We start from the raw sequence: 23,990 nt of genomic DNA on the forward strand, positions 1-23,990 counted from the left end.
GTGAGTGGGAACATGCAAAATCTGCAGTAGTGAGACAGCAGAATAGTGTGTTAATTTACATAATAGTGTTCAATTTTGAATAGTCCCAAGGATATTTTATGGCCCTAGCTGCTAATGAAAAAAAATCCTCTCATGACACTTAAATAAAATCTGGCCTAAAACAATATGCCCTCAGAAAAAGGGATATTTGGCTTTCAGGCTGAATGGATAATAATTAATAGTATTTCCTGGTTTGGAAGTATTTGGATTAAAAATTTGACAAACAACTATTTGGTCAGCTAATCCTGCATTAATATTAAAATATTCCTGTAACTAATACTTATGATAGTATCAGGAGGTTTTCATTGATTACTTTTCAGGTTTGGTTTGAATGTTGCACGACTAAATATGTAAAAAAACAAAGCAAACGTCAACAACTGATTACTTAAGTCATTTTTATTGAATTTCCAAAGAATCTCAAGTGCTTTGTCACAATGGAAAAAAAAACTTTACTGTCAACTTAAAGGTGAGTCAGTATACTGGAGAGTTGTTAATTTTTAATCCAAGATAAAAGTTTCCTTCATGTCATCAGGAGTATTATTCAAACAGTGTGAAAAGAAAACACTTGGCATGACTCAGACATCATTCTGACATGTATCTATTTCACCTTCACCACAGACAGCAGTTGAAGTTATTTTAAAAAAAACATTCATGATATGGGTCAGGTGCAATGAATGAATTGAGTTATTAGAGTGAGATGCGATAACACCAACTGAACATTTTCTCTTTCTTGCACGGCTACGCTCAGGATGGAAACTGCATCAGAACCTCACCCACTTGAGCAATTCATATCATAATCCTTTGGTTGGGCTTGTTGCATGCCAGTGTCAAAAGGAATTAGCACATCTGAAAAAATTAGTTGTGATACGATGATAAGAGTGCATACTGATTAACAGAGAACTCAAAACACAACTGCTAGGTGTGGCGAGTGCGTTTGTATACTGAACAAAGACAGTGTCAATATGAAAGGCCATCTGATAATCAGAAACACCACCATCCCGAATCTGCTCTGATTATTTCTATAGCACGTCAAATTCCATCGATTCTCTGAACCGTTTTTCCTCACTGGGGTCGAGGGAGTGCTGGAGTCACACCTTGGGTACATACACCCCTGGGTTAGTCAGAATAAACACCAATTTAGTTAAATGTGGCTTTATAAACAAATATATGCTTGAAAATACTGGTGTCCTGAGAACCGGCATGGAGAGAACTCAAATTCCCAAAATATAGAAATAATACAAAATGAGCACCCTAAATAAAATAAAAAGAAAAGCAATTCAACCTATTCTCATGCAAATCAAGTGGGAAAGTATACAAAAAGTGTATTTAGTCTTCTTTTCTCATGAAAAAAATTCTTTTCAGAGCGAAGGTACATTTTTGGAAAGAATAATTCTTATTTTGTTACCAAAATAATTAGCAACAATGGTGTGAGACAGGGGCGTGGAGTGGGGGGAGGTGTCGGGGTAAGGCCCACCCACCCCATCCCAATAACAAATAAATTCATACATTTTCATAGAACGTAACAGACGGCTGATGTAATGTATATCGAGGCCAACCAGCAACAAGCTTCCGAGCTATCCCCCCCCTCCTAACCCCAACCGGTGACTGGTTTTTCAACCACGTCAACCACGTGTGCTCACCCCAGGCAGCAACAGGGCTTCAGATGCTAAGGTGCCAGTAATTACTTCAAACAAATACATAATTGTCCAGTGTAGCCCTTTTTAAATTTGTATGCTTTTTTCCTGCATAATTTGGTTGCATATGCTCCCCAAAGGCTTAAACCTTGGTCCCAAATCATTCAAAAACTCAAAGTCCTCTCCATGGATGCTGACGGACAGCTCATCCAGTGATCGACACATGCTATCTTCTCCCTCATAGACGTAGTCATGCGGTTGATATTCTGGGTGGTCGACAGGGTTTCCGTCAATCATACGCAGTCTCTGTGGGTACGCAAATTAAAATACATGTGTGCCATTTTTATTTACTATAGAGTGATGTAATGCAAAAATCTTTCTTACCTTGTTGAGGTAGTCTGAAATGTTAGGATGGGTCAGCCAGCTGCTTGCCCGTTGATATGGCAATGAGCCTCTCTAATCACAAAAGTCCATAAGTGGTCCCAAGAGACCTCAAATGATTGTTAATGTCACACTTACCTGGTACATGTTCTTGTTAGCAGACTGTGTAGCGTACTGAAAGAAAGAAAATTAACAATACTTCAGCTATTCAGTCTTCATTGACCTTGTTTTACACTGTGTGGAAATGTGTACTGTATTTTCCGGACTATAAGGCGCACCTAAAAACCTCAAATTTTCTCAAAAGCCGACAGTGCGCCTTATAGTCAGGTGCGCCTTATATATGGCCCAAATTCCGGCCCGCGGGCCAAATGCGGCCTGCGTCTAAATTTAAACTGGCCCAAAGCATTGGGTCATAAAATCAATCATAAGTGGCCCGCTGAAGACTATGACTCATGAATCAAAAAGACTATGGATTATTATTTTGTGATTATAAAGTAATTTGTTGCGTCTGAAGTTGAAATAAAAAAGATAAAATGGAGAATGATTTGATTTGGATTAAAAATCTGACATGATGCAACCTAGCCTGTTTACTGCAGTCACAAACACCAATATCACCCTTCTTATTCATACAACAATAACAACAATAAAACAAACTTAATACATCTAATAAAAAAATCCATTCAACTTTCATAAAATTGTTAATTTGTTATTTTAATCTTTAACTTTTAAAGTTTACTGATCTATCTGACTGTTTTGTTTTGTACTTATTAAAGAAAGCTTTACATGTTTATCTTGTGTGTTGTGTGATATTAACATTATTGATATATTGTTATTGTTTTCACTATTTCAAGTTATTATATTGTGATTGCATTAATGGTGCGCCTTATAGTCCGGTGCGCCTTATATATGGACAAAGTTTTAAAATGGGCCGTTTATTGAATAGTCCGGAAAATACGGTACCTAATGTTCTGCAAGCCACCTCCTCTGATTCTGTAGACTGAGTCCTTTTCTAGTCACATTAATGGTGCAAATAGAAATAATTTATGATTTATTTATAATTATTTTTTAATTCTTGTTCTCATGTTTTAATAAATCACGAATGTGGCATTTGAACAGGACTGTAAAAACTTTCCATAGCCACTGTATATTGAAATTCTCCATTTGAGAATCCAAGTGCTGACTTGAGAAAAGAATAATGCTCAGAGGGGTTCGGGTTAGAAATCTGCCTGTAAATACTCACTATGTTGCACCCATTGTTGCCTTGGAAAGACTCTCTGTGATATTGTTGGCCCATAGATGACATGTCAGAGTTCATCTGTTGGGCAAATATATTAAAATTAGGTCAATACCATTTCGACATTAAATTCTTGTGTCACCATCATTAAATGTGCTAATATTTTGTAAAATGACCCAAAAGTAGTTTTGCCTTGTTACTCACCATCCCTAAGTTGTCTTCAATCATTACCGGAGCCATCCTAGCCATCTGGATGAAACAAAAATAGAATAAAGCAAATATTTGAGAATAAGTTACGGTGATGATCGGATTTGTTTTCCTGCGGCCCGTTATTCATCTCTGAGCTGGTCGATGAGGAAATAGTAGGACAGATGAGCGATTACCTGCATCGTTTCCTGTTTTAGTCCATTTATCACAAAATCCTTTGGTGTCAGCAGCAAAGATGGCGCAGTCTAGTAGAGGCGCATAATAAAATAAATGACTAATTAGCAGCCACAGTACACAATCGGCAAAAATAGAAACACACCTTGCATTCTGCACCTCCTGCTTCTTGGTTGTACTTGATTAAGGTCTGGTGACCTTCATCTTGATGTATCTCGTCTAAGTGCTTGAACTGTTTTCCACATTCGCACTTCAAGATGAAGAAGATTACTGCAGACATAAAAGACAAAGCGTCTGTGTTTTTTCGAAGAACATGTTGCTCAGCGATAACAAGGACTTCTGACACTGCCTGGCGGCATATTGCAAATTGTAACATTTCCATAACTTGTTTTTGCAAATTCGGGGTCATTTTCATTTTTCTTGGTAAAAGTAGGAATCCAAGAAATAATGAAATAACGCACTTTGTGTGTTTTGTTTTGTTTTTTTATCCAGGAGAGCGTTTGTGATATTAGCTGTGTTGTTTGGCTCGCTATCGCTGTTGTAGTTCATCTTTTTAGAGTTTAGTTTTTAGAGTTGAGGTCAGGACTCTGAAATGTGTCCATACTAAATTTATCTCATAAGCAAATCGTTATTTTCCATGCTTACAATCAAGCGTGAAGAGTAAAAGGCTTTTTCCAAAACTTACCTACAAAACTGCACGAAGTTTAATTTAAATATTCCCGTGAACCTAAACTGGTCAACAGTATAGAAACTAAATGGATGGATTTTAGAATTTAACAGGCTGGATTATGACCAATCCCTTGATTGATTTATGGGGGGGAGGGGGGGAGGACTCATTAAGTAATTCAACTTGTAAATTACAATTCTACTTCATTCAGCATTTTTTTTGTTTGTTTGTATTTTTTACTTTCAAGCACAGTTGTAGCCAAATATGAAAATACTCACACAAAAACAAAAGCAGTGCTGCAATGATGAGTCCAATGCCAGCTGGTCCCAGACTTGCCGAGACCGGCTTTTTACGACGACACACGTTTCCTCCTTCACAGTCGCACACGGTTACAATAACAGTCTCCTCTCCAGTTATGCCCTGTTGGTCTTCAATAACGAGGGGCACCGAGTAATTGCCGTAAGCGAGTGTCTTCAGGCTAACTAGCCCGACTTCCTCACCTGGTAAAGCCAAGTATGCGCTTGTATGTCAACTGGAATTTTTTTTATTTTAAACAAGATGAATAGTTTACCCGAGCTAGGCTCCACTTTCCATCGCTGTAATTGTCTTGCATCATTACTTTTTAGTGAGATGGTGAAGGGTCCACTGTAAGGATCCAAGTCCAGATCCTTTGGAGCAAGCATGGCCTTGTTTCCACACATTGTCACACTATTATTGCGCAACGTTGGCTTGTTGTCGTTGATATCTACAAGGTGAACCAAGATGCTGCTTGTGCCTGTGGCTGGAGGCTCACCTTGGTTACAGCAAAAAAAAAAAAAAAAGTCACTTGTTTCATTGGTTTTTGTTTTTACCAGAGACCAAATTGCATTTTTCTTTATACCATCATCTATTGCTGCAATCAATATTTTGTAAATGTCATTGTGAACAAACGGTGATTCTCTGTCCATCTTCTTAGTGGTTGTGATTTTTCCTGATGTTTTATCAATGGTCACCCAATCAGCAGGGTCATCTAACAAGACATACCTAAAAAAAAAAAATTAAAAAAAATCCATACTATGTACAGTATCAGAAATAACAATTCGAATTTAAAAAACTAAGACCAACAAAAGTGCAGTTGTGTTTTTTTCTCGGCTCATGTTTTACCCCTTACCTTGTCATTTTTGCATCAATATCATTAAACGTACATATTTACTTTTGTGCATGAAATAGTTATTTCCCAGTGTTAAATGTGATTATTATTTCACAAGGCATGCTGATTGACACCAACCTAATTTTGGATATATCAGAATCAGCATCATGAACCTTTGGAGTGTAAAGCAAATTTCCCGGCTCCTCCTCTTCCTTCTCGTAGATGTCAACTGAATCTTTGTCAAACTGAGGTGGGTCGTTGACATCGATCACTTTCATCGTAACGTTAACTGAATCAACGCCGCCTTTGTTCTTGGACGCTGCGTCTTGACAAACAAATAGTGGCTCCTCGTTCTCTACCCCAATCTGCAGATTTGTAATGGTTGATTTCTCAAAATCTTTACCCTGGAGGACACGCACAGTTGCAATGTCATCAGATCTGGTGCATCTGAAGGTTGAAGGAAGAATTTTGTGTGTGTGTGTGTGTGTGTGTACCTTGATAACACTCAGAATCCCCTCATTAGTGTCAGGGTCAGTTTCAATTTTATAATTGTTTTCCTCGTTTCCTTTGATGATGAAGTATTTGGCCCTCCAGCCAGGAGTTTTTGGGGTGTCTTTGTCCTCTACTGCAAGTCTTAGAACATTGCCTCTTTCGACCATTTCAGGGATTTCACCTTGATACTGAACAGGAAGAATATTTTTACCCATTAGCATACAAAGTTTATTTTTATGATTTGTGAATTGATTAGTGATAGTATTAACAAACATCCTTGCCTTCCTCGCTTTGAATATTGGTGGATGATTGTTGGCGTCAATAATATTGAGAGTGACAACAGCGGTGGAGGACAAGGAGGGTTTTCCGTGATCATTCGCTTGAAGCACTATTTCATATTTCTTGAATTTCTGAAATATGAATAACACAATTATATATACATGTCACTTGGAGAAATCACTCTGCGTATTTTCAAATCTAATCATCGGGAGAAAAAGTCAGTGATACTTACATCGTAGTCAAAACACCCTTTAAATGTAAGTTGAGCCATTTGGGGATCAATCTGGTGTAAGTCAATTTTAGGAACTTGCGGGGATTGTGATATCACACTCAGGGTGACTGTAGAGTTTGGGGTGTTCTCTTGATCAGGGTCAATGACCTCGATTCTAATTGGCAAGTAGCCTTGGTATGGGATTTTAGGGATGACACACACACACACACAAAATAGATGAATAGAATAACTATACAGTTACTGTAATATGAGTTCAATGACTGGAGGCAAAACTCACCCTCCGCTATGTCCTCCCTGACATCAGCACTCATTTGCGGAAGAATAAATTTGGGTGCGTTGTCATTGATGTCTTTTATGGCAACGTCAAATGCTAATTCCCGGTCTATTGCTCTACCCGTTTGTTTGTCCAAAATGTCAAACTTGATCTGTAGATGAATACGTGTCGTAAAGTTAAAAGTCAAGAAAATTCATGATGTAGTTTGAGCTCACATGGAAGAAACTGAGCTCCTCTCTGTCTATGGCTTTGTGGGCGTAGATGATTCCGCTTTTCTCATCAAGCGAGAAGACGCCCAGTGGCTCCTCATCCACGCCCATTCCTCTTATAACATATTTGTGGTTATTGTGTTGGTATGTCTTGTCGTTGAATATCTATAAAAAAAAAAAACGGAGAGAAAAGAAATTGAGTTGAGACTTTGGCAGTTGGTTTGACTCTGCTGATTTGGTTTTGTTCTCAAAGTTCACCTGAGATACTTTTTTGGGGTAAGGCCCTGGGTCTTCTTCAACCAATTCAATTGTCGTCAAAACCCACCTCCTTTTGGAACGTACCAAAATGTCCTGTTGAACACACATTTAACATAAACACCAAATAGTTCATATTCCATGTCAAACGTTTGTTTTTTACAGAATTCTAAAATTGAAAGTTACCCGCTTGTCGAGCTGGATGTTGTTTCCTCTCTGAGAGGCTGCTGCAGATGTGACAAAAGTCTACAGAAACAAGTGAACCCAAATATAACTGACCTCAGTCAAGGCCATCTCGGAAATAATTCATGCTCCTGAAAATTTTAGCACTTTGGTAAAGTAATAAAGTAATCCTCTGAAAAATATTTTTTCCCTTTTCCTGATTTCAAATTGCTTTGCATGTTAAAGTCCATATCTCACTAAGCCACGAGTGCTTGCAAGCATACCAATATTGGTATTTTGTTAGTGTTCCTAAAAGGTTGCAAATGGTTGCAAACACTATTTCCTGATGGAAAATTTTTTTGAACATGTTCAAAATTTACCAGTGACAAAAAATAATGCACACATCTATGCAGAAAATCTGATTTCCACGACTACATTTAATCAATTACATTCTTTCTGCGTCAAAACAATGTTTACAAGTTTACCTATGGATTTGTGGTACTTCGTAATTTTTCATCACAAAGTAGTAGGGTGGCATTGTTGATGAAACATATTTTGAATTCCGAGAAATCAATGTTATGCTTCATAAAATGAGAGTGCCTACCAGCAAAAGCACGGAAAAGGTCTTCATCCTGATCCTCCCTGCTCGATGTCCTCTGTGATGGTCTTGTAATCAGCGTTGATACACAAGAACACACTGCGCCTGCAGGCAGGCAGTTGCTTCACTCGACAAAGGAGTGTTTGCTCACAGGCGCAGTATTTATTGTGGGATCTTTCTACGTACACTCACCTCTATGTAGTTGGGGTTGTCGTTCAGCTATGCGTGTGTGTTGAGTGTGTTCATGTGCTGATGTTAATGTTAACTGAGCTGTATACCTTTATTCTGAGAAATAATACTCACAGCTCAGCTGCACTCCATTCGGGTCAGATCAGGTAACTTCTTTTTATGTCTGGTCTGTATCAGCTGTACAAATAGGCAAATACTGAATTGTATTTTAGTCTTGTGAAAAATATCGGAGCAAAGGTCGCATTATGTTTTATTTCCTACACTGAGTTCACCAAAGAAGTTTAGTGTAAACATAAATATATTTAAATTGATTGCCAAGGCTTGTTTGTCTGATGTCAATGTTCCAAGCTGTTTGGGAAACTTTACAGATAACAGCTACGTGTAGTTCCTGCATTTAACTGTATTTAAAGGTTCTGTCTAATTAAAGTGCAGCAGTTGGATTCACTAATCTGGCAGTTGTCTCAGGAAACACTTTAATCTCCCTCCATCGAATCCTGACCAACCATTTGACTCTTCAACATACACCAACCAGGTGTAACGTTCTAACCAAGTGCACATTCTCGATTGAAATTATACAGATAAGTAAAGCTGTGTTTTGATTGACATGATCAGTAATAATTACAGCGGACCCCCACATTACTCGTGATTCGTAGTAGTAGTTTGTGTCCAAGCTTGATGTAAAATATAAGCTTTTCACTGTTGTGCATTTGTGAAGTAGATCATGGATATCAATGACGATGTGTTTTTCACACTCGGCATGGAAAGTACCATCTGTCTCGAAGGTGTCTTGGTTGAGAAACTGGTCCAGATCTAGAGGCTTTGGGCTGTTTATGCGTAACAAAAATATATGCTTTATTTATGTTTTTCACTATAATGTTCAGTATGTCTGCCTCGTGTGTCTGTGGAGTGAAAACAAGCAGTGGCGCCAATAATACTGAAATAAAACTATACTATAAAACTATACAACTATAAACTATTACAAACTTGTAAAACCTGAAAAACCCGCCACCAAAGTAAACAAAATGGCGGTCAGTATTAGGCCCCGACTGCTTATGCTTATCTATGTGGTATTGCGTTTTACTTATATGTCCCTTTAAGTGCCTTTTAAAGCAAGTAGGACTAATATGAGAGAGCAAATTATTGCATCCCCTGCATAGTATACAGTCTTTTTTGGGGGGGGGCAGAATTGTAGAACTAGCATTTACCGACAACTGTTTTGAGGAGATGTCTGAAGCAGGAAAAAAATCTAATAAAATAACAACAATAACAACAATAACAATAACAACAATAACATTAATAACAATAATAATAAAATGTCAGTAGTCATGTTAATTTTTAAAATTTCTGTCATTTTTATTCATATGAGAGCAAAACATCCAAACATGAAACAACATGCACATAAAATTTGATTGCAAAGTGTTGGGAAATGCCCCAACTTGGTGAATTGAATAACTTTCACACACATCTTTAAATCCACAACCACATACTTACTTACTGCAGCATGACATCAAAGTCTACCTTCAATAACTGCACAAGTTGTAACACATAGTAACAGTGCAGTTGAGAAATGGGTCACATTCTCTATAATGATGGATGGCAACGTATGAACAAGAAGTCCAGTTGAGCTCGCCGGTTCTATATTCTCCTGCAGCACTCAAATTCATACACACTGACATCACAGGCTTTGTTCAAAAGTCTTTTCACACAGAGGAGAGGGACAACATGTCAGATTAAGTACTTATCCATTAATAACAGGTATTGGTTGAGTCGAGTCTTGCAACACAGTGATGTTGCACAACAGAAAGGCATATAGTCACAAAAAGGCATGCATTCACAACTGGTTTTACCGCTCGCTCAATGAAATGTGTTTATGGATATACTACTTTGTTTCAGAAGATTGTTTAAGGGAGTTATACATTAAACAGATGCACATTTTATTTTTGTGCTGTTTGCCAGCAATGGTCAGGTTTATTATTTGTGGTGATGTAAAATCATGCATAATGCAAATATGATAGATCATTATTTTTGCCGTACAGATTATAACGACAATATTCAGTCTTTAAAATCAAATGAAAAATCTATGCCGAGCCTCAAATGGACCTTATCAGCTTTCCATGATGATTTCTATCATTTTTCTCAGTTTAACCACATTAATGATTAACAGTCTTTTTTTGAGATTTATCGAATTGTATACATTGCAGGACCCGTATTTACCACTTTAAAGGCCAACCAAGTATAGCTAAAATAGTCTTCAGAGGGTTTTGGCAGTGATTCAAATGTTGAGTTTCACCAAAACATTTATTGAAAAATAATTTTGTGTAAAAATCTGTATTTACAGTCGCAGCCGGAAATTTTACGAAACCTTTTGGGGAATTTAGAAAAATAACTGCTCTGAACAGCAATTTAGAAGAAATGAATTAGCAAATTTGGTGAAACAAAATAGAAATCACGGCCCATACCGATGGCTACAAAACTTTCCATGAGTGCCATTCGTGACAGTGTTAGGAATGAAACATACCCATCTTTTTCAAAATGATGCGTAATGGCAACATAAAACCTGCTTTGACTAAGGCATGAGAATAGAGTTAACTTTTACTACATCGGAGCTATTTCAATCAGTACACCCTGCAAAATGTTTGTCATCAAAAAAATAAAGTTATCTTGACTTAAGTTATTTACATTATTGAAGAACAACCCATAGATTGGGTTTTGTGTTTATTATTATTTGCTATATTGTTTTTTTTTTTAAAACCTACAAAGTGAAGATGCACTTTCATAAATCTTCCTTCCTTGTTTACCATGGCTGCTTTGAAGATTCTCCTCAGGCAGCAAGCAGCCAGAATATTTTAATGTGTGGGCGGTGAAAAACTCCTACAGTATAATTTGCATTAAATATCCGGAAACATAGAGCACAAACTTCAACCGACAGTTTTTTTCCTATTAACAAAGAGAGGGAAAATGTATACTTTAAGTTGTAAAGAATACACTTTTTGCATAAATACCGACACATTTTCAAAGGGGACAAATCACAGCAGGTGAATCATGCTCGGTTTTCTCTGCAAATGAAATGAGACAGTGAGAGGACAGCTTGTCTCTATTTCAGTCTTTGTTTGGATTTAGTCAGAAGGCATGTCTCCTCCTCGTCCTCGTCGTCTGTTTCTTCATCCCTAGTATGGGGAACAGAGGTCAGTAGTTGGGTGTCAGCATGGATTTCTTCGTCATCCGACTGGATTACAGGTGTGTCTGCTCCGCCCCCGCTTGCATCGCTGGAGCTCGATGATGTCGATGACATGCGAGACTTGGAGCCGTTGTGGACTTCATTTTGCCGTTGCAATGGTGGACACACCCTGTAGACAACCTCGGCCTCTTCATCTGCCTCATCATCTTCATCCTCCCCATCTGTAAACAAAAGCTCTTAAATGCCCATGATAGGAAAATGAAGCTTCAAAGTTGCATCATGAACCAGTTGTTGTAGATTTGGACTCTCTCGATGGCACTGTTGGTTCAAATAAAGTGTTTTAGAAATTGGCAAGTCAATGTCAGTTGAACAAAGAGTGCCACCTAGACGAGACAAAAAATATTGCAATGTATAGAGAAGGCATTTATTTGAAAGTGTTATTTGGAATTAGTCTGTGCACCTGGTAGAGGGGATGTTATCTCTCCCTCATCTCCTCCTGATCCGGAGTTGAGGAAGACATCTAGGGCCTCTTGGTCCGAAATGTCCATCAGGTCCATTTGCTCTAGCACATCCACGTTCACCTCCATAGATGAGATACTTCCCATGGGGGCTGCAAACACAAATTGCGTTATGAAGTGCTCAACATTGTGTGATGCATGAGAGGCATTGTGATGTGAATGGCTCCATTAAGGCTCTTATCTGTTTATGTTCTATCGCTTGAATATCAACTTACATTATGTGGTTTGTTATAAAACTCCAATGCGTATTTTCTTCTTAAACCAAAGTTGCTACTGTCACTTACGTTTCCTGCTATCAATCTGCAGGTGAGCCGAGGGCAGGTAGTTATCCACATCTTGCTGGTAGACCTCCTCAAAAAAGCGTTGTCTGTCCCTCAGTTTCAGATGCTGCGTAGAATCGTTGTCCAACACTCTCTGGGAGTTGTCTGTCTCCGCTGAACAACGACAATAAGTCAAGCTGTAACACATGTTGCAAACACTAATAGCAACCTTTCTCATATTGTGATCTGGATTCTAATCTTTAACGTTTTTCCTTATGCTTGTGTGGATTCGTGCACATATTTAAAAAATTCCCATAACCTAATTTTTATATCACACAAACCTGGCTTACTTAAGAAGTGGTGTGTGAACTTTCTACTATACCCACCGTACATAGATGAAGATCTGTCCTGAGGTCCACCTTTTTAGTATGATGCTTTGCCCAACTGACCAGCTTTGGTTGTGTAACTGTGCTAAATTCTTCTTGACACATTGGGCCTGCCCCCACTGGGCTGCATGGGCTGACACTTTGACTCATGTCACCAGTGCTCTTATTCGTTTGTGCAAGAGCGCGTTTTCGTGTATGTGCATGCGTGTGTGTGTGAGTGTGTGTGATCTTGTCTAAAAGTGTGCACTGTGCACCAGTGTTATGTACATTGTACTGTTTCATGAGTGAGTGCCCATGAATGACTTGCATATTTACACAGTCCAAAGCAAATGGATGCTGCTGGAATCTTCATCAAAATTTGCTTCACTTCTTCTGTGCTGACGGTTTCAAAATTTCTGCACAGACCCAAGTAGATACTCTGCCATGCTTTCCTCCTTTGCTGCTGAGTTCTGTCTTTTTATGTGTGTTTTTATGTGTTAAAGCTTGTTTGGGAATTTAGTTCATATGTCTTTGCAATTCTGCGTGTTCCAAGAGCTTTTCCATACCTAACAATTCAGTGGCTAAAAATAGGCTACATTTTAAACCTGCTGGCACCACCTCTAACTATTGGCGCAAGCAGTGTAACAAGATTTGGGTGAATTTGATCGATAAGCAGGCAGACGCCTTTCCTTGGAATGCACGGTGCATTTTGCTTGTACTTGGATACGACTGGTTCATTCCTTGTTAGGCTGCTGCTTTATCCTGATCTGGACTGCAAAACACAGGTCACATGGAAAGGATTTACTGTGGCGGGTCAAGGAAGCGAGAACAGCTGTGATGGCTGCTGTCGAAGTGTGATGCCATTGTCCAAGTACCTCATTATATTAAAAGACTTAGAAAAGGAGGTGCAGCACTTGGCTTTGAGTCCACTATTGGAATGTTTGGGTGTATGCAACAATCGATTTTATCCACACGTCTTCAACATTAAAATGATTACATCCTCGAGCTCAGCCATTGCCCACCTCAAGACAAAAAGTTGTGGATTTCACTTAAATTTTGCGTTAACTGGAAACAATAATCTGTAGGTACATGTTGCAGACAAAAATAAACAATTGTTAATCAGTTTGGCCATTAAATAATTTATCCACAGATTAAATAAACATTATTACGGCATATACGTATATATAGTTACAATTTTGTTACATTATCTTATCTAGATATTTTAGAAGAGACATAATTCCCATGACATTTGTGATCTGAGTCAGGACCAATGGCTTCTAAGTTCCTTCTCCGTCTAAGCCCACCGTGAATCATAATAGCCTTAGGCTTACTCTTATGTAATGCTGGTACACTTCTTCAGCTGCACCCTTCTATAGTGCATCGCCGTATAAGACCTATCTACATGCATGTTTGCTGAGACAAATTGATCAGAGTATCATATGGAGCTTTATGTAATCTGACCTATTGTCAATTAAATGTCCTCAGACAAGTCTATGTTGCGATCTGCCTGTTAGCAATTTACAACATAGAGGAATGTGACACAATAAATAAACATATTTCACAAGAGGTTGATTTTGGGGGTTCTAAACTGGTGTGCCTTCCTCATCTACTGTCAAAATAAGCATTCATTGTTCACTAGAGTATTCAGACTGTATTGGTGTGTCTCTCTACCGTCTACTCTACTCTACTGACTTTTTTCTGTGATGAAAACAGTTAACAACATGCGTCATTGGCCGCTCTGGGTGGTTTTATTGGTGCAGTCATAGATCAAGAGCCCGAGGAACTGCGCCACTGCAAGCTTGGAACAAAAGTTCCTATTGAACCCAACAATCACATGATAAGGCTTTCAATCCCCCTTGTGACGAGTAAGAGGAAATCCCGTGATTGCTTTTATGCTTTCATGAAAAAGTGACTATGTTGTTGTTTGGAAAAGGGATTGTATTTTCACTCCAGTCACATTTGACAGCTCATCCATCTCCAGCTCTATTCCGCCTAGACGACCCGCAGCTTCTATTTCTCCCCAAGGGATTAGTGAGATTGAGACTCGGCTCTCTACAGTGCACAGTCTCATCATCTTTAGGTATTACTGCTATTAGCCAATCACTCCCCCCCCCCCTGTTGACTGAACAGCCGATGCAGACCATCAAGGCTGAATCATTTATGTGTGAGATCACTGCACAACGGCAGCATGACACCACACGACCCCCAACACCACACGCTCCTTGATGTGAACACTGTCGCTAGAATGAACGTAAACCATAATAATTATTGTACTGATATTTCCACTGCACTTTGCCTCCATTTCCAAATCCCCGCCAAACCCCAAACTGTGATTGCATCTTCAGCCATGATGTGTATTCCCAGGCCACTTCAATCCACATTCCCAAAGCCATTAAGGATCATCAATCCAGCTAAATGCAACAGAGCTCTTCTATTTCCCACTGCCATCTGAAAAACGAGGGCTTTTGGTAGGCTCCATTTATGTACGTGCTCTACCTTCCACATTAAATATAATGCACCAGCATTATCCTTTTAAAGAGGCTAAAATATAAGTCAAGTGATATTTTGACAGGTGAGGTTACTCAAAAAGCAAAACGTTGGTTGCCTCTTCTGTTTTTATGTTGGTCTTGCTCCTATCAAGAAAGGTTGACAGAACAACTGCAATAATACTTTTATGGCAATAAAAAGCAAATTATTGATGAGTCAATAAATGTATCAATATTTTCTAGAACAGTGGTACAATCTGTATGCTCCAAAGTTCAACAGACATCTTTCACGCATAGAGAGCTGGTTCTTGTTTACATTAGCGAGGAAAAAGCAAAACAAAGTCATCAAACATACGTAGCCTCAGCTCAATAAGAATAAATAAAGATAAAGGAAAGATGGTGAATAAGTATATATATGTATAAATTGCGCACATTGCATAATCTCGCACTTAAATCAAACAATGTGATTTGGTTACTTACACGTCAGGCGTTTGTTGTGTTTGGTTGACCCTGTAGATGACATGATGCAGTGTTGGAGCGGTGTGTGTCAATTTGTCTTGTCACCTCCTGTCAAGGCTGCAGGACAGGATGCGGGCACGCGTCACAGCAGATCATCTAGTCATTGCATCTCTACACTTTAGCAGCAGGCTATTAGAACTACACGATTAATCTGCTCTTGCTGATTCCCTTTCTCCTTTGTGATCGCCCCAGTCGTCCTTTCTCGGTTCCCCTCACGCTGCTTCACACTTGCATCCTTATTGCCCCCCTCCTCGCCTCTCTCCGCTCTCTCTTTTTCTCCCACAAGCACACACACAATCTTGCACACTGTGCAGCAGCTTAGAGACAGGGTGAGTGAAAGTAGGCATTGTGGCCTGTACCAACTGGTAATAATGAGGGGGTCATAGGATCAGGAGGCTTTTTACGTAAGCTTTAGGAACATACCAAAAACGACTATGGTTAGAGGCATTTATAATGTATAGTATACCTTAGTATTATTAAAACACCTTTTTACTTTCGAGGCCGAGGGTCTATCCTTTCACCACCCCAAAAGCCACTCCAAAGTATCGTTTTCAGCCTGGACATGTCACACAGTATCCAGTTTCCAGGGCTCACCACGAGGAGGTAAACGAAATGAGCCCCAGATTGCAGACCATGTTATAACATCTTGCCCCATCTACCGCCATCCTAATGGGGCCCATGGTCTGACCTCCATAGATGACACTCTAGTCAGTTGGCTAACTAACACAACTACACTTTCAAAGAACCATCTCCTCCATACGAAGAATAAATATTATTGAATGAATGAATGAATGAATGAATGAATGAATAAATTTAGGACTTGACTTTTATCAGAACAATAAACATGACTTATTTTTTTATTGGATGTGTCTTAAGATTATCCTGAAAACAGTCTGGGACAACAGTTGTAAATTTTAAGCAAACGTATATAAGAAAACAACTCAGACACAAACAAACTGCCTCAATTCATTTTTTGTTCTTTTTTAGTAAGCACATTGTAGATTTTTGTGCTCCCCACCCACCATCTTGTGCAAGTAGATGCATTAGGTATACATAGTGCTTAGCAACTAGCACACCCGCGACCAAGCAATTTGGAAAATGAAGGGATGGACATGTAAAATGGTGAAAATAAACATTCTCGTGTAACTTTATTTAGATCCTCAGTAAATGTAATAGTTCTTTGAATCATTTTGTTATTTTCTGCAATCCATACTCAGTAGGAAAAATAAATATACATGCCAAGATTGCAACTGCACTAGCTGTGTTTCATACTGTATCAGCACTCTGCTGGGTGTAAATCGAAGTAATTACTATGTGTGAACCGTCTCTTGCTTTGCCCTATGAGATTGTAATTAGACCCTTCAAAAATAGCATCAAAAACGTTTTTTGCAGTATTTTAATTTAATCACAACCAACAGTACAGATACTCAAGCGTGTAATTACAGTATGAATGCACAGATTGGCTCCATTACCAAGATGAACTAATCCCAACAAATGTATTGCTACAATGATGCACAGCAACCGTCACACATGGCGTGTTAACAAGTATTTAGCATTACGGACCCCTACAGGTCTCTGCCATAATAAGAGGCCTGCAACAGCCAATTATGTCACTCTTAAGATGGAACAGGCTCTGTTGTTCAACCACACAATAAATTACGTGTTGTGTTTCTATTCTGATGGTGCGATAAAGTGTAGCTATCAGCTTTCTAGTACTGGATGGCTGAGTTGATTTTTTTTTTGTGGAAAAATGTACAAAATGAATTATTGTACCTAGTATTTTGGTCAGGTAGGACAGTGGATCTTTTATACATGCATTATATAGAAAATGTATGATCAAATGTGAAATATATTAAAAGCATATATTTGTATGTATGCTTCTATTTTATTCATATTTTAAATAGCATTTTTGTCATACATATGCACTGGACAGTAGAATATGACTTTATGAACAGTGGGAGATTTTTCTGATGTGAGTTTATTCCCCACCTGCAGTAACTTTTGTGTTTCCTTTTAGCATTTTGGAAACATTATTTCTTTTTTCTTATTTCAAATCACATGTAGCCTGAAAGTTTAGTTAAAACTCAATTCAACATTATCCATACAGCAATGCACAACAACCTTGGCTGTAAGAAAGTACTGTACAATAATGGTAAATTCAAATGTTATTTCCCCATTTAAAATATACAATTGCTTCCCTGATATTCAGCATACAGGGAGTGCAGTTTTCTCTCGTTGCATATAAAAATATTGTTTTATTTTCATACGACTAAAACAATGGAGATGAAAAACAACAAACAAACCACTTTTTTTTATACATACGCACGCGCACTTGAAATTCCTTCAGTTTAATTGTGACACAGTCCTGACATCTACTGGCTAAAGTAGTGTCGCACACTCCAGTGTCGCTTGAAAAAAAAAATTTTATCCAATACATTAAACAAAATAAAAATAGACTAAAAATATTTAGCCTTAATTTTCATGACAAATGAGAAAAAAACCTGTATTTACGGGAGCTGACACAAATTGAAACAGCATATTTCTGGATCAATTCTGAAGATTTTCTGTGTGCATGTGCGTCTCAGTGCTGGCTTACCCTGGGAAACGGTGTTGTCTCAGCTTTCTATAGTGTCGCGTCTGTTGTGGCTCGTGAATCACTGTGATAAATACGCGCATGCATGTAAGAACGCGCACGCAAGACGCGTGCGTTCCATCGTGCACGGTGCACTGCCCACTTCTTTTTTTTTTTTTTTTTTGCCATAACTCAATGTGTGAGCCAAAGATCAGCTTGCTAACAAAATATATGTTCCACACGCATTTCACTTGTGGCGGGCGGGAGTGGTTGAGGTAATTGTGTCCCTGACTCTGACGACCCCTCAGAGACAGTCAAGTCGAGGCGCACAAACTTTATTCAATCAAACATCACTGTTGTGTGGGGTTATTCTGGGAATCACCATGGCAACAGACATCCCAGTGCCACAGGCGCGAGCGAACATGCATTCCGGCTGCCTGACAGTGTTGTGTTTGCTGCTGAGATTGCCCTCAGACAGTATCTCTGTGGTGTTTGCTAAATGTTGCAAGACAGAGAAGCAACAGTGGCGGAGCTTTTGTTCCTCAAAAGTGGCGATTATGAATTAGACACTGTATATGGCTATACATGCAATTTTTTCTGAAGCATTCTTTCTCAAGAGGAAAGATTAAGCACATCGTTTGACCTTGTCTGTATAGTGGCAACGATTGATACTCTGTCTAGAATTCCTGGCAAACTATAAAGGAGCATGAGGCAACCTGTGAGAGACGGTTTGCGTTATGTGTTTTCGTTATGTCAGTTTCGCAAGTTTTTCTGTGTCTAAATACGATCTAGTGACTCATGTGGGGGGAAACAAGCTGTTTGAAATGAGTAGTATCACTTGGACTCATCACAGCATTATTTTATTTTTTTTCATTTTGAAAAAAGGCACTATGTATTTAGTGGTCATGAACACTGTTTTGAATTGATATGTGATGGGGTATCAAGTAAAAATGTCTTCATTACCTCGGTCAAGTGCAAAATTCCTTTTTGATTTTTTCCGTAGTTCATACTTTAAACTTTAAAGTTTAAAGTGTCAACACCCAATATCTCTGAAGTGCACAGTAGTAAATATAAACATCCATGTAGTCAACATGATGATTTTTAATGATAAATAATTTTAGAATTTTTCATTGTGAATGAAAAAATCCATGCATAATTAACTATTCAGTTTTCCGCTTAGTGACTGAATGTCAATGCGGATGGTTGTCTGTCTCCATGTTGACATATTGACATGATGATACCGTCAATTGCAAAGCTGACACCAGACATTAATAAGAACTTTAAATAAGTCTATGCAAATAAACATTTTCAAATTATTTTTACAAAATAAATTTAAAAAATAATAATAATAAAAGGTCGCATGAATGTTATTAACATACAAACTTAACATGGTCCAACAACATGGGAAATTGTTGTTAAATGAATACCTCTCTGAAGGTAAAGACCTTTACAACGATGGAATACTTGAGACAGCGCTCACACTTGTTTTTATATTGCGCAAGTGCTCATAATGTGATAATCTCTATATTTTCCATTATTTGCATTTGAGGGGAGCTGTGATTTGATCACCTTTTAAAGCTAACAAAAATGTATTGAATGGTGATAATGAAGAAAAAAAAAAAACACAAGCCACGTTTTCTGTAAGGAGTCAAATGTTCTCCTGGGACATGTTTAATGGTTCAACGGCATTGAAACGTTTCCTATGACGGAGCGGCTGCGTGCATATGTACCACAAAAGTGAATGTATGTATGAGTCACGCAGCACTATACAGCCTCCTGGGCTTCCATTTCTGATGCCCATCTCTCAGAGCGACTGCGCGCCGAACTCAGTGAACCCTCTGCTGTTTACACCCTACCCCTCCTCTCTCCCTCTATTTCACTCACACACTCTCTCTTTCGTGCTCATCTGTTCTCTGCAGCTTCCTCCATCTTCATCAACTCCCTGCTGTACAACGCTCATTCTCATGCACTCGTGTGTCTAAGTCTTTTCTCAACCCCCCCCTCCCGTCTATTCCGGTCTCTCTTTAGAACCGTGCTTTTGTGTCGCTACCTCTGCAGTTCAAGACTTGTTCTGACTCAGACAGTCTCGATAACACAAACATTTCAGACACCCAGGGACTCTCTCTGTGTTAGGCCTGTCTCGTTTATCTATTAGATGAGGCCAGCAAAAGAGGCAGGCGAGAGGAGGAGGTGGCAGGAAGGAAAAGAGAAAAGAAAGAGGATGTTGTTGCTTTTCACACCTGCGATCCAGTTGGAGACGCCATCCTCACTTCACATCCTCCAAATTCTCACTAGCGTGCTTGCCAGTGCCACGATGGTCTTTCCAAATACGCACACTCCCATTCCATCAGGCAGCAAAAAGTTGAACAGCTTTTGTGTCATCAGCACTCTGTTGCCCACACCGAGACCCTTCTGTTAGATGAAACATTGTCCAAAGGCAGACTGCTAACAATGTGTCTCTTTTATCTGTTTGTGTGCAATGTCTGTGTCAGCAAATCTCAATGTTTTCATGAATGGCTCGTGTGTGCGCGCCCGCGTGTGTGAGGTTGGCATAGTAAATGAGGACGACACTCGTGTCAGCTTTGCTTTTCCAGGAATCGTGACACATGTGATGATGTAACCTTACCCCCACCCCAAAAACCCCAACGTCATCTTTTGAGTTTTGTACTGCTTGCCTTGCACTTCCCGGGCGCATTGCAAGACTGCAACACGCTATTAATAATCTTGGCAAAGTCTGAGCTGAGTGTGAGCTAGTGTGCGTGTTGGCTTGAAAAGTCCATTGAGCTGTGCAGAGCAGGTCATGTGCATCGCATGGCATGCACATCACAACATGCATTCCGCCCTGGTTAAGATTTTTTTTCTGTGTATGTGGATTTGAGATTTTGAACAAAGTACAATATATGCACTCTTTTGTGTTTGAGCGTGTAGATTGTGCTCTCACAAGATGTCAACGGGTTCATTTTCATGCAACATGGTCCTTCGTTTTGTGCTCAGCAGAAGTGTAGCACAAAATATAATCTAACTGCGTGTGGATGGCGTTTTCTTTCTTTTGGTGTTTTCGTAGACACTATCAGATAGACATGGGCGTTTGTGTCGTGAGAGTGAACACAGGCGACTTGATTGGCAAGTAATCGAAGCGGCTCCCCTTGTTCATTTTGAATTCCGCGCGGGGGAGGCACATGAAAGTATGATGGACACACTGGAGTCCTTGTAGGAGATCTTCATTTGCGGATGATGTAACGTTGCCAAGTGAGCACTTTGAAACTCATTTCAATATCAAGCGTCTGTATGACCCAACACACACACACACGCACACACACACACGAGTTGTGCCGCAGTTAATAATAGTTAATAATAATGGTAAAAAAAAAAGCTGAAAATAATAACAGTAAAAATAAATTTGTCTATTAAAGATGAAAGTAATAATTGTAAAAAAGATGAAACTAATGATGGGTAAAAATAGATTTGACGAGTTGCTTCCTATGAGTGAAATATGATGACATCCACCACACATACCAACTGAGCAAAAAATAAAGAAAATTGTATTACAACTGCACCACAATTTAGACCTGCTTCTCGACAGTCTAAATCCTTGTCTAGTTTCTATCACCAAATTGGCAGGTGTGCCGTGGGCGTGTAATACAAAATGCTTGTCTTTGCCTTAAGAATGCTAATGAACCCATTTATTTCCACGCTCTCATGCCTCCTCTGAGTGAGGCAGAGTGCTTGATGGCATGGTTTCTTCACCGCGTGGCACACATCAGAAGCATAATGCCTGCTCACGAATAGTGCAGATAACACTGTTCGCTGCTAATCGGGGATCAAACCAGCGGAGAGGAAAAAGCGCCTCCACTCTGTGCCTCATTCATAATTCACAGAAAGCAAATGAAGTTGGTACAGTGGGAGCAATCAAATATAGATGAGAGAAGTGTGGCGGGGTGAGAGAGAGAGAGAGAGTGAGAGAGAATGAGGGAGAGTGAGAGAGAGAGAGAGAGAGATGAAGGAGAATAAAGAGAAACCTTGCATGCAGGAGAGCTTTAGCATGTCAGTGAACGTGGCAGTGACATTCAACTCCAGTACCTGCATGAACAGGGACATTTGTTCGGCCTGGCTCTCAAGGCCGGAATTCCCAGCAGAGGGTAAAGCAATGACACCAACAGGGTGCATGCATCATGCTCCACATCAGGAGCATTTATTCAGCATGGTAAATTTACAGACCCACGCAGGGGAAGCGGGTTTGTACGCTTATGTTTTTTTTTTTTTTTTTTTTTTTTAACTGCGCTGACTCACTCATAGCGAAACTGTATTTGGTCTCCTCATGAATGTCGAGAGACATTCATAGCATCCTCTCAGCATGTCACTGCTTGCTCTGAAATCTGAATATTCAATTGTTTCAGATGCAGTGTTTTAGAATCCTCTTTAATTCTTGAATATACTTGACATAAGTGGGCTGGATACATGAGGAGTTTTTTCCAATTGATTCATGTCACCATTTTTAAAGTCAAGCTTAAAATTTTCAGTCTTTTTCAAACTTCAATGAATTGTGGAGTGTTTAATAAACACTCCAAAATGAAGTTTCAAATTTGCTTCATGAAGCAGTTATATTTTTTGAATGCTCAAGATGGTACTCTCTGTTCAACATTGAACTGAAAGCACACTAACTTTCCATTTCTTAAAGTCCTTTTTTAAATCAATAGTACCACTATGAGCAGTCAAAAAATACAACAATTGGTTTATGAAGCACATTTGAAGCTTCATTTTCCCATCACGGAACTGTTTAAGCAAAATCCTGTTGGTTTCATGTGTTTTTGAATGGGGTCATTGTTCTAATGACAGTAGTAATGGTCATAATCAAATGGCATTATGAATAACAAAACTAAAATCAATAGCAAGAATATTGCATAGTAAAGCTAAAAACAATCACCCCTCCATTTTAGCACTTTTCCTTGTGGGCCACTTTACAAACAGCGTCTGATAGAGCCAGAGAGAATTACAGCTGATGTTTGAGCGGGAATTGATTTAGACTTCTCATTTAACCTGACGATACAGCAACTCGCCAACACTAAACAGGGAGGCTTGTGTGGAAAGTTGAGCCCAGAACAATTTGACTGAGTCAGACACACTAGCTTTTTGTGTGTTGATATTTTTGTATTGTTGTGTGCAGATTTTTTATTCATTAACAGCAGAATAAATAAATAATCCTGCTTGTACAATATTAGTCTAGCATCTTAGCAAAGAAGAGACCTCCATCTTTTATTTTGACAATGAAGACCTAAACAGTGCTTTTCATTTCATTTTCCACTTTGGGGACTTTCCCCGACCAACACGGTGATATTTCAACTTGCCGACTTCACCGCAAGATTTGCAGGCTGTTTTCAATCAGCTGCTGTCATTTAATTGGAGAGTATGTTGTTGAGAATAGCTTCTGTCAACATTTGTCTCAATCTCTTTGTCACCTGCCTAGATTTTTAAATGTCACATATTGGAAACAACTCTTTCTGGGCCATCTTTATTAAACGTTTATGTGTTTACCCGTGCAGGCGGGTGTGGGCAGAGAGGCTGTTTGATGTGAGTCAGATCTAAACCCAGGCTGGTTTCTCTCACATGTGTGGGACGCATCCAGATGGCTCGACAGGACAGCACAAATGTCACTCTGGTAATGAGACGTCAGAAAATACAGGTAGTTTGGGCTATATTGCGTGCGCATACAGCATAAAAAACGCAAGGCTGGCTTATTGTAAACAAGTTAAGCAAATCATTTATTTGAGAGTCTTGGAAAGTGAACAAATAGCTTAACAAAACGTTTTGATACGTATTATTCAATATAAAATTGAGCCTCTCAGGAGGCTTTTTGCATGGATTTAGATTTAGATTTATTCAGGGGGCACGCCTTCTATGTGTGGCTGTGCCTGAAAATCAAGCACATTGTCCAAGCTC

General features: G+C 39.1%; 2 protein-coding genes across 4 annotated transcripts; both read right to left on the reverse strand.

The window, feature by feature from the left end:
• Window positions 1-420: 420 nt before the first annotated feature.
• On the reverse strand, window positions 421-8,139 carry LOC148402225 (cadherin-like protein 26). 2 transcript variants are annotated; one of them, XM_088369687.1, is made up of 19 exons: window positions 7,973-8,139; window positions 7,393-7,452; window positions 7,210-7,302; window positions 6,958-7,116; window positions 6,746-6,893; window positions 6,469-6,638; window positions 6,239-6,367; window positions 5,960-6,145; window positions 5,604-5,869; window positions 5,217-5,359; window positions 4,908-5,129; window positions 4,615-4,836; window positions 3,815-3,939; window positions 3,672-3,740; window positions 3,493-3,537; window positions 3,295-3,369; window positions 2,193-2,228; window positions 2,058-2,129; window positions 421-1,979 (listed from the first exon to the last, which is right to left on the reverse strand). In XM_088369687.1, exons 1-19 carry the CDS (start codon window positions 7,997-7,999, stop codon window positions 1,761-1,763), a joined length of 2,466 nt encoding a protein of 821 aa, XP_088225813.1. In that variant the 5' UTR covers window positions 8,000-8,139; the 3' UTR covers window positions 421-1,760. The 2 variants fall into 2 exon arrangements, with proteins under 2 accessions (XP_088225813.1, XP_088225812.1); XM_088369686.1 differs by having other exon boundaries at window positions 5,960-6,367.
• A 1,344-nt stretch (window positions 8,140-9,483) lies between these two features.
• On the reverse strand, window positions 9,484-20,472 carry LOC148402226 (dysbindin-like). 2 transcript variants are annotated; one of them, XM_088369658.1, is made up of 5 exons: window positions 20,294-20,472; window positions 15,443-15,538; window positions 12,136-12,285; window positions 11,794-11,943; window positions 9,484-11,554 (listed from the first exon to the last, which is right to left on the reverse strand). In XM_088369658.1, exons 2-5 carry the CDS (start codon window positions 15,483-15,485, stop codon window positions 11,250-11,252), a joined length of 648 nt encoding a protein of 215 aa, XP_088225784.1. In that variant the 5' UTR covers window positions 15,486-15,538; window positions 20,294-20,472; the 3' UTR covers window positions 9,484-11,249. The 2 variants fall into 2 exon arrangements, with proteins under 2 accessions (XP_088225784.1, XP_088225783.1); XM_088369657.1 differs by lacking the exon at window positions 20,294-20,472 and having other exon boundaries at window positions 15,443-15,801.
• Between the last annotated feature and the right edge of the window lie 3,518 nt (window positions 20,473-23,990).

The sequence above is a fragment of the Syngnathus floridae genome, chromosome 2 (assembly GCF_059516105.1).
Source record: "Syngnathus floridae isolate MCC-2025c chromosome 2, RoL_Sflo_1.0, whole genome shotgun sequence".
NCBI classification, from domain to species: domain Eukaryota; kingdom Metazoa; phylum Chordata; class Actinopteri; order Syngnathiformes; family Syngnathidae; genus Syngnathus; species Syngnathus floridae.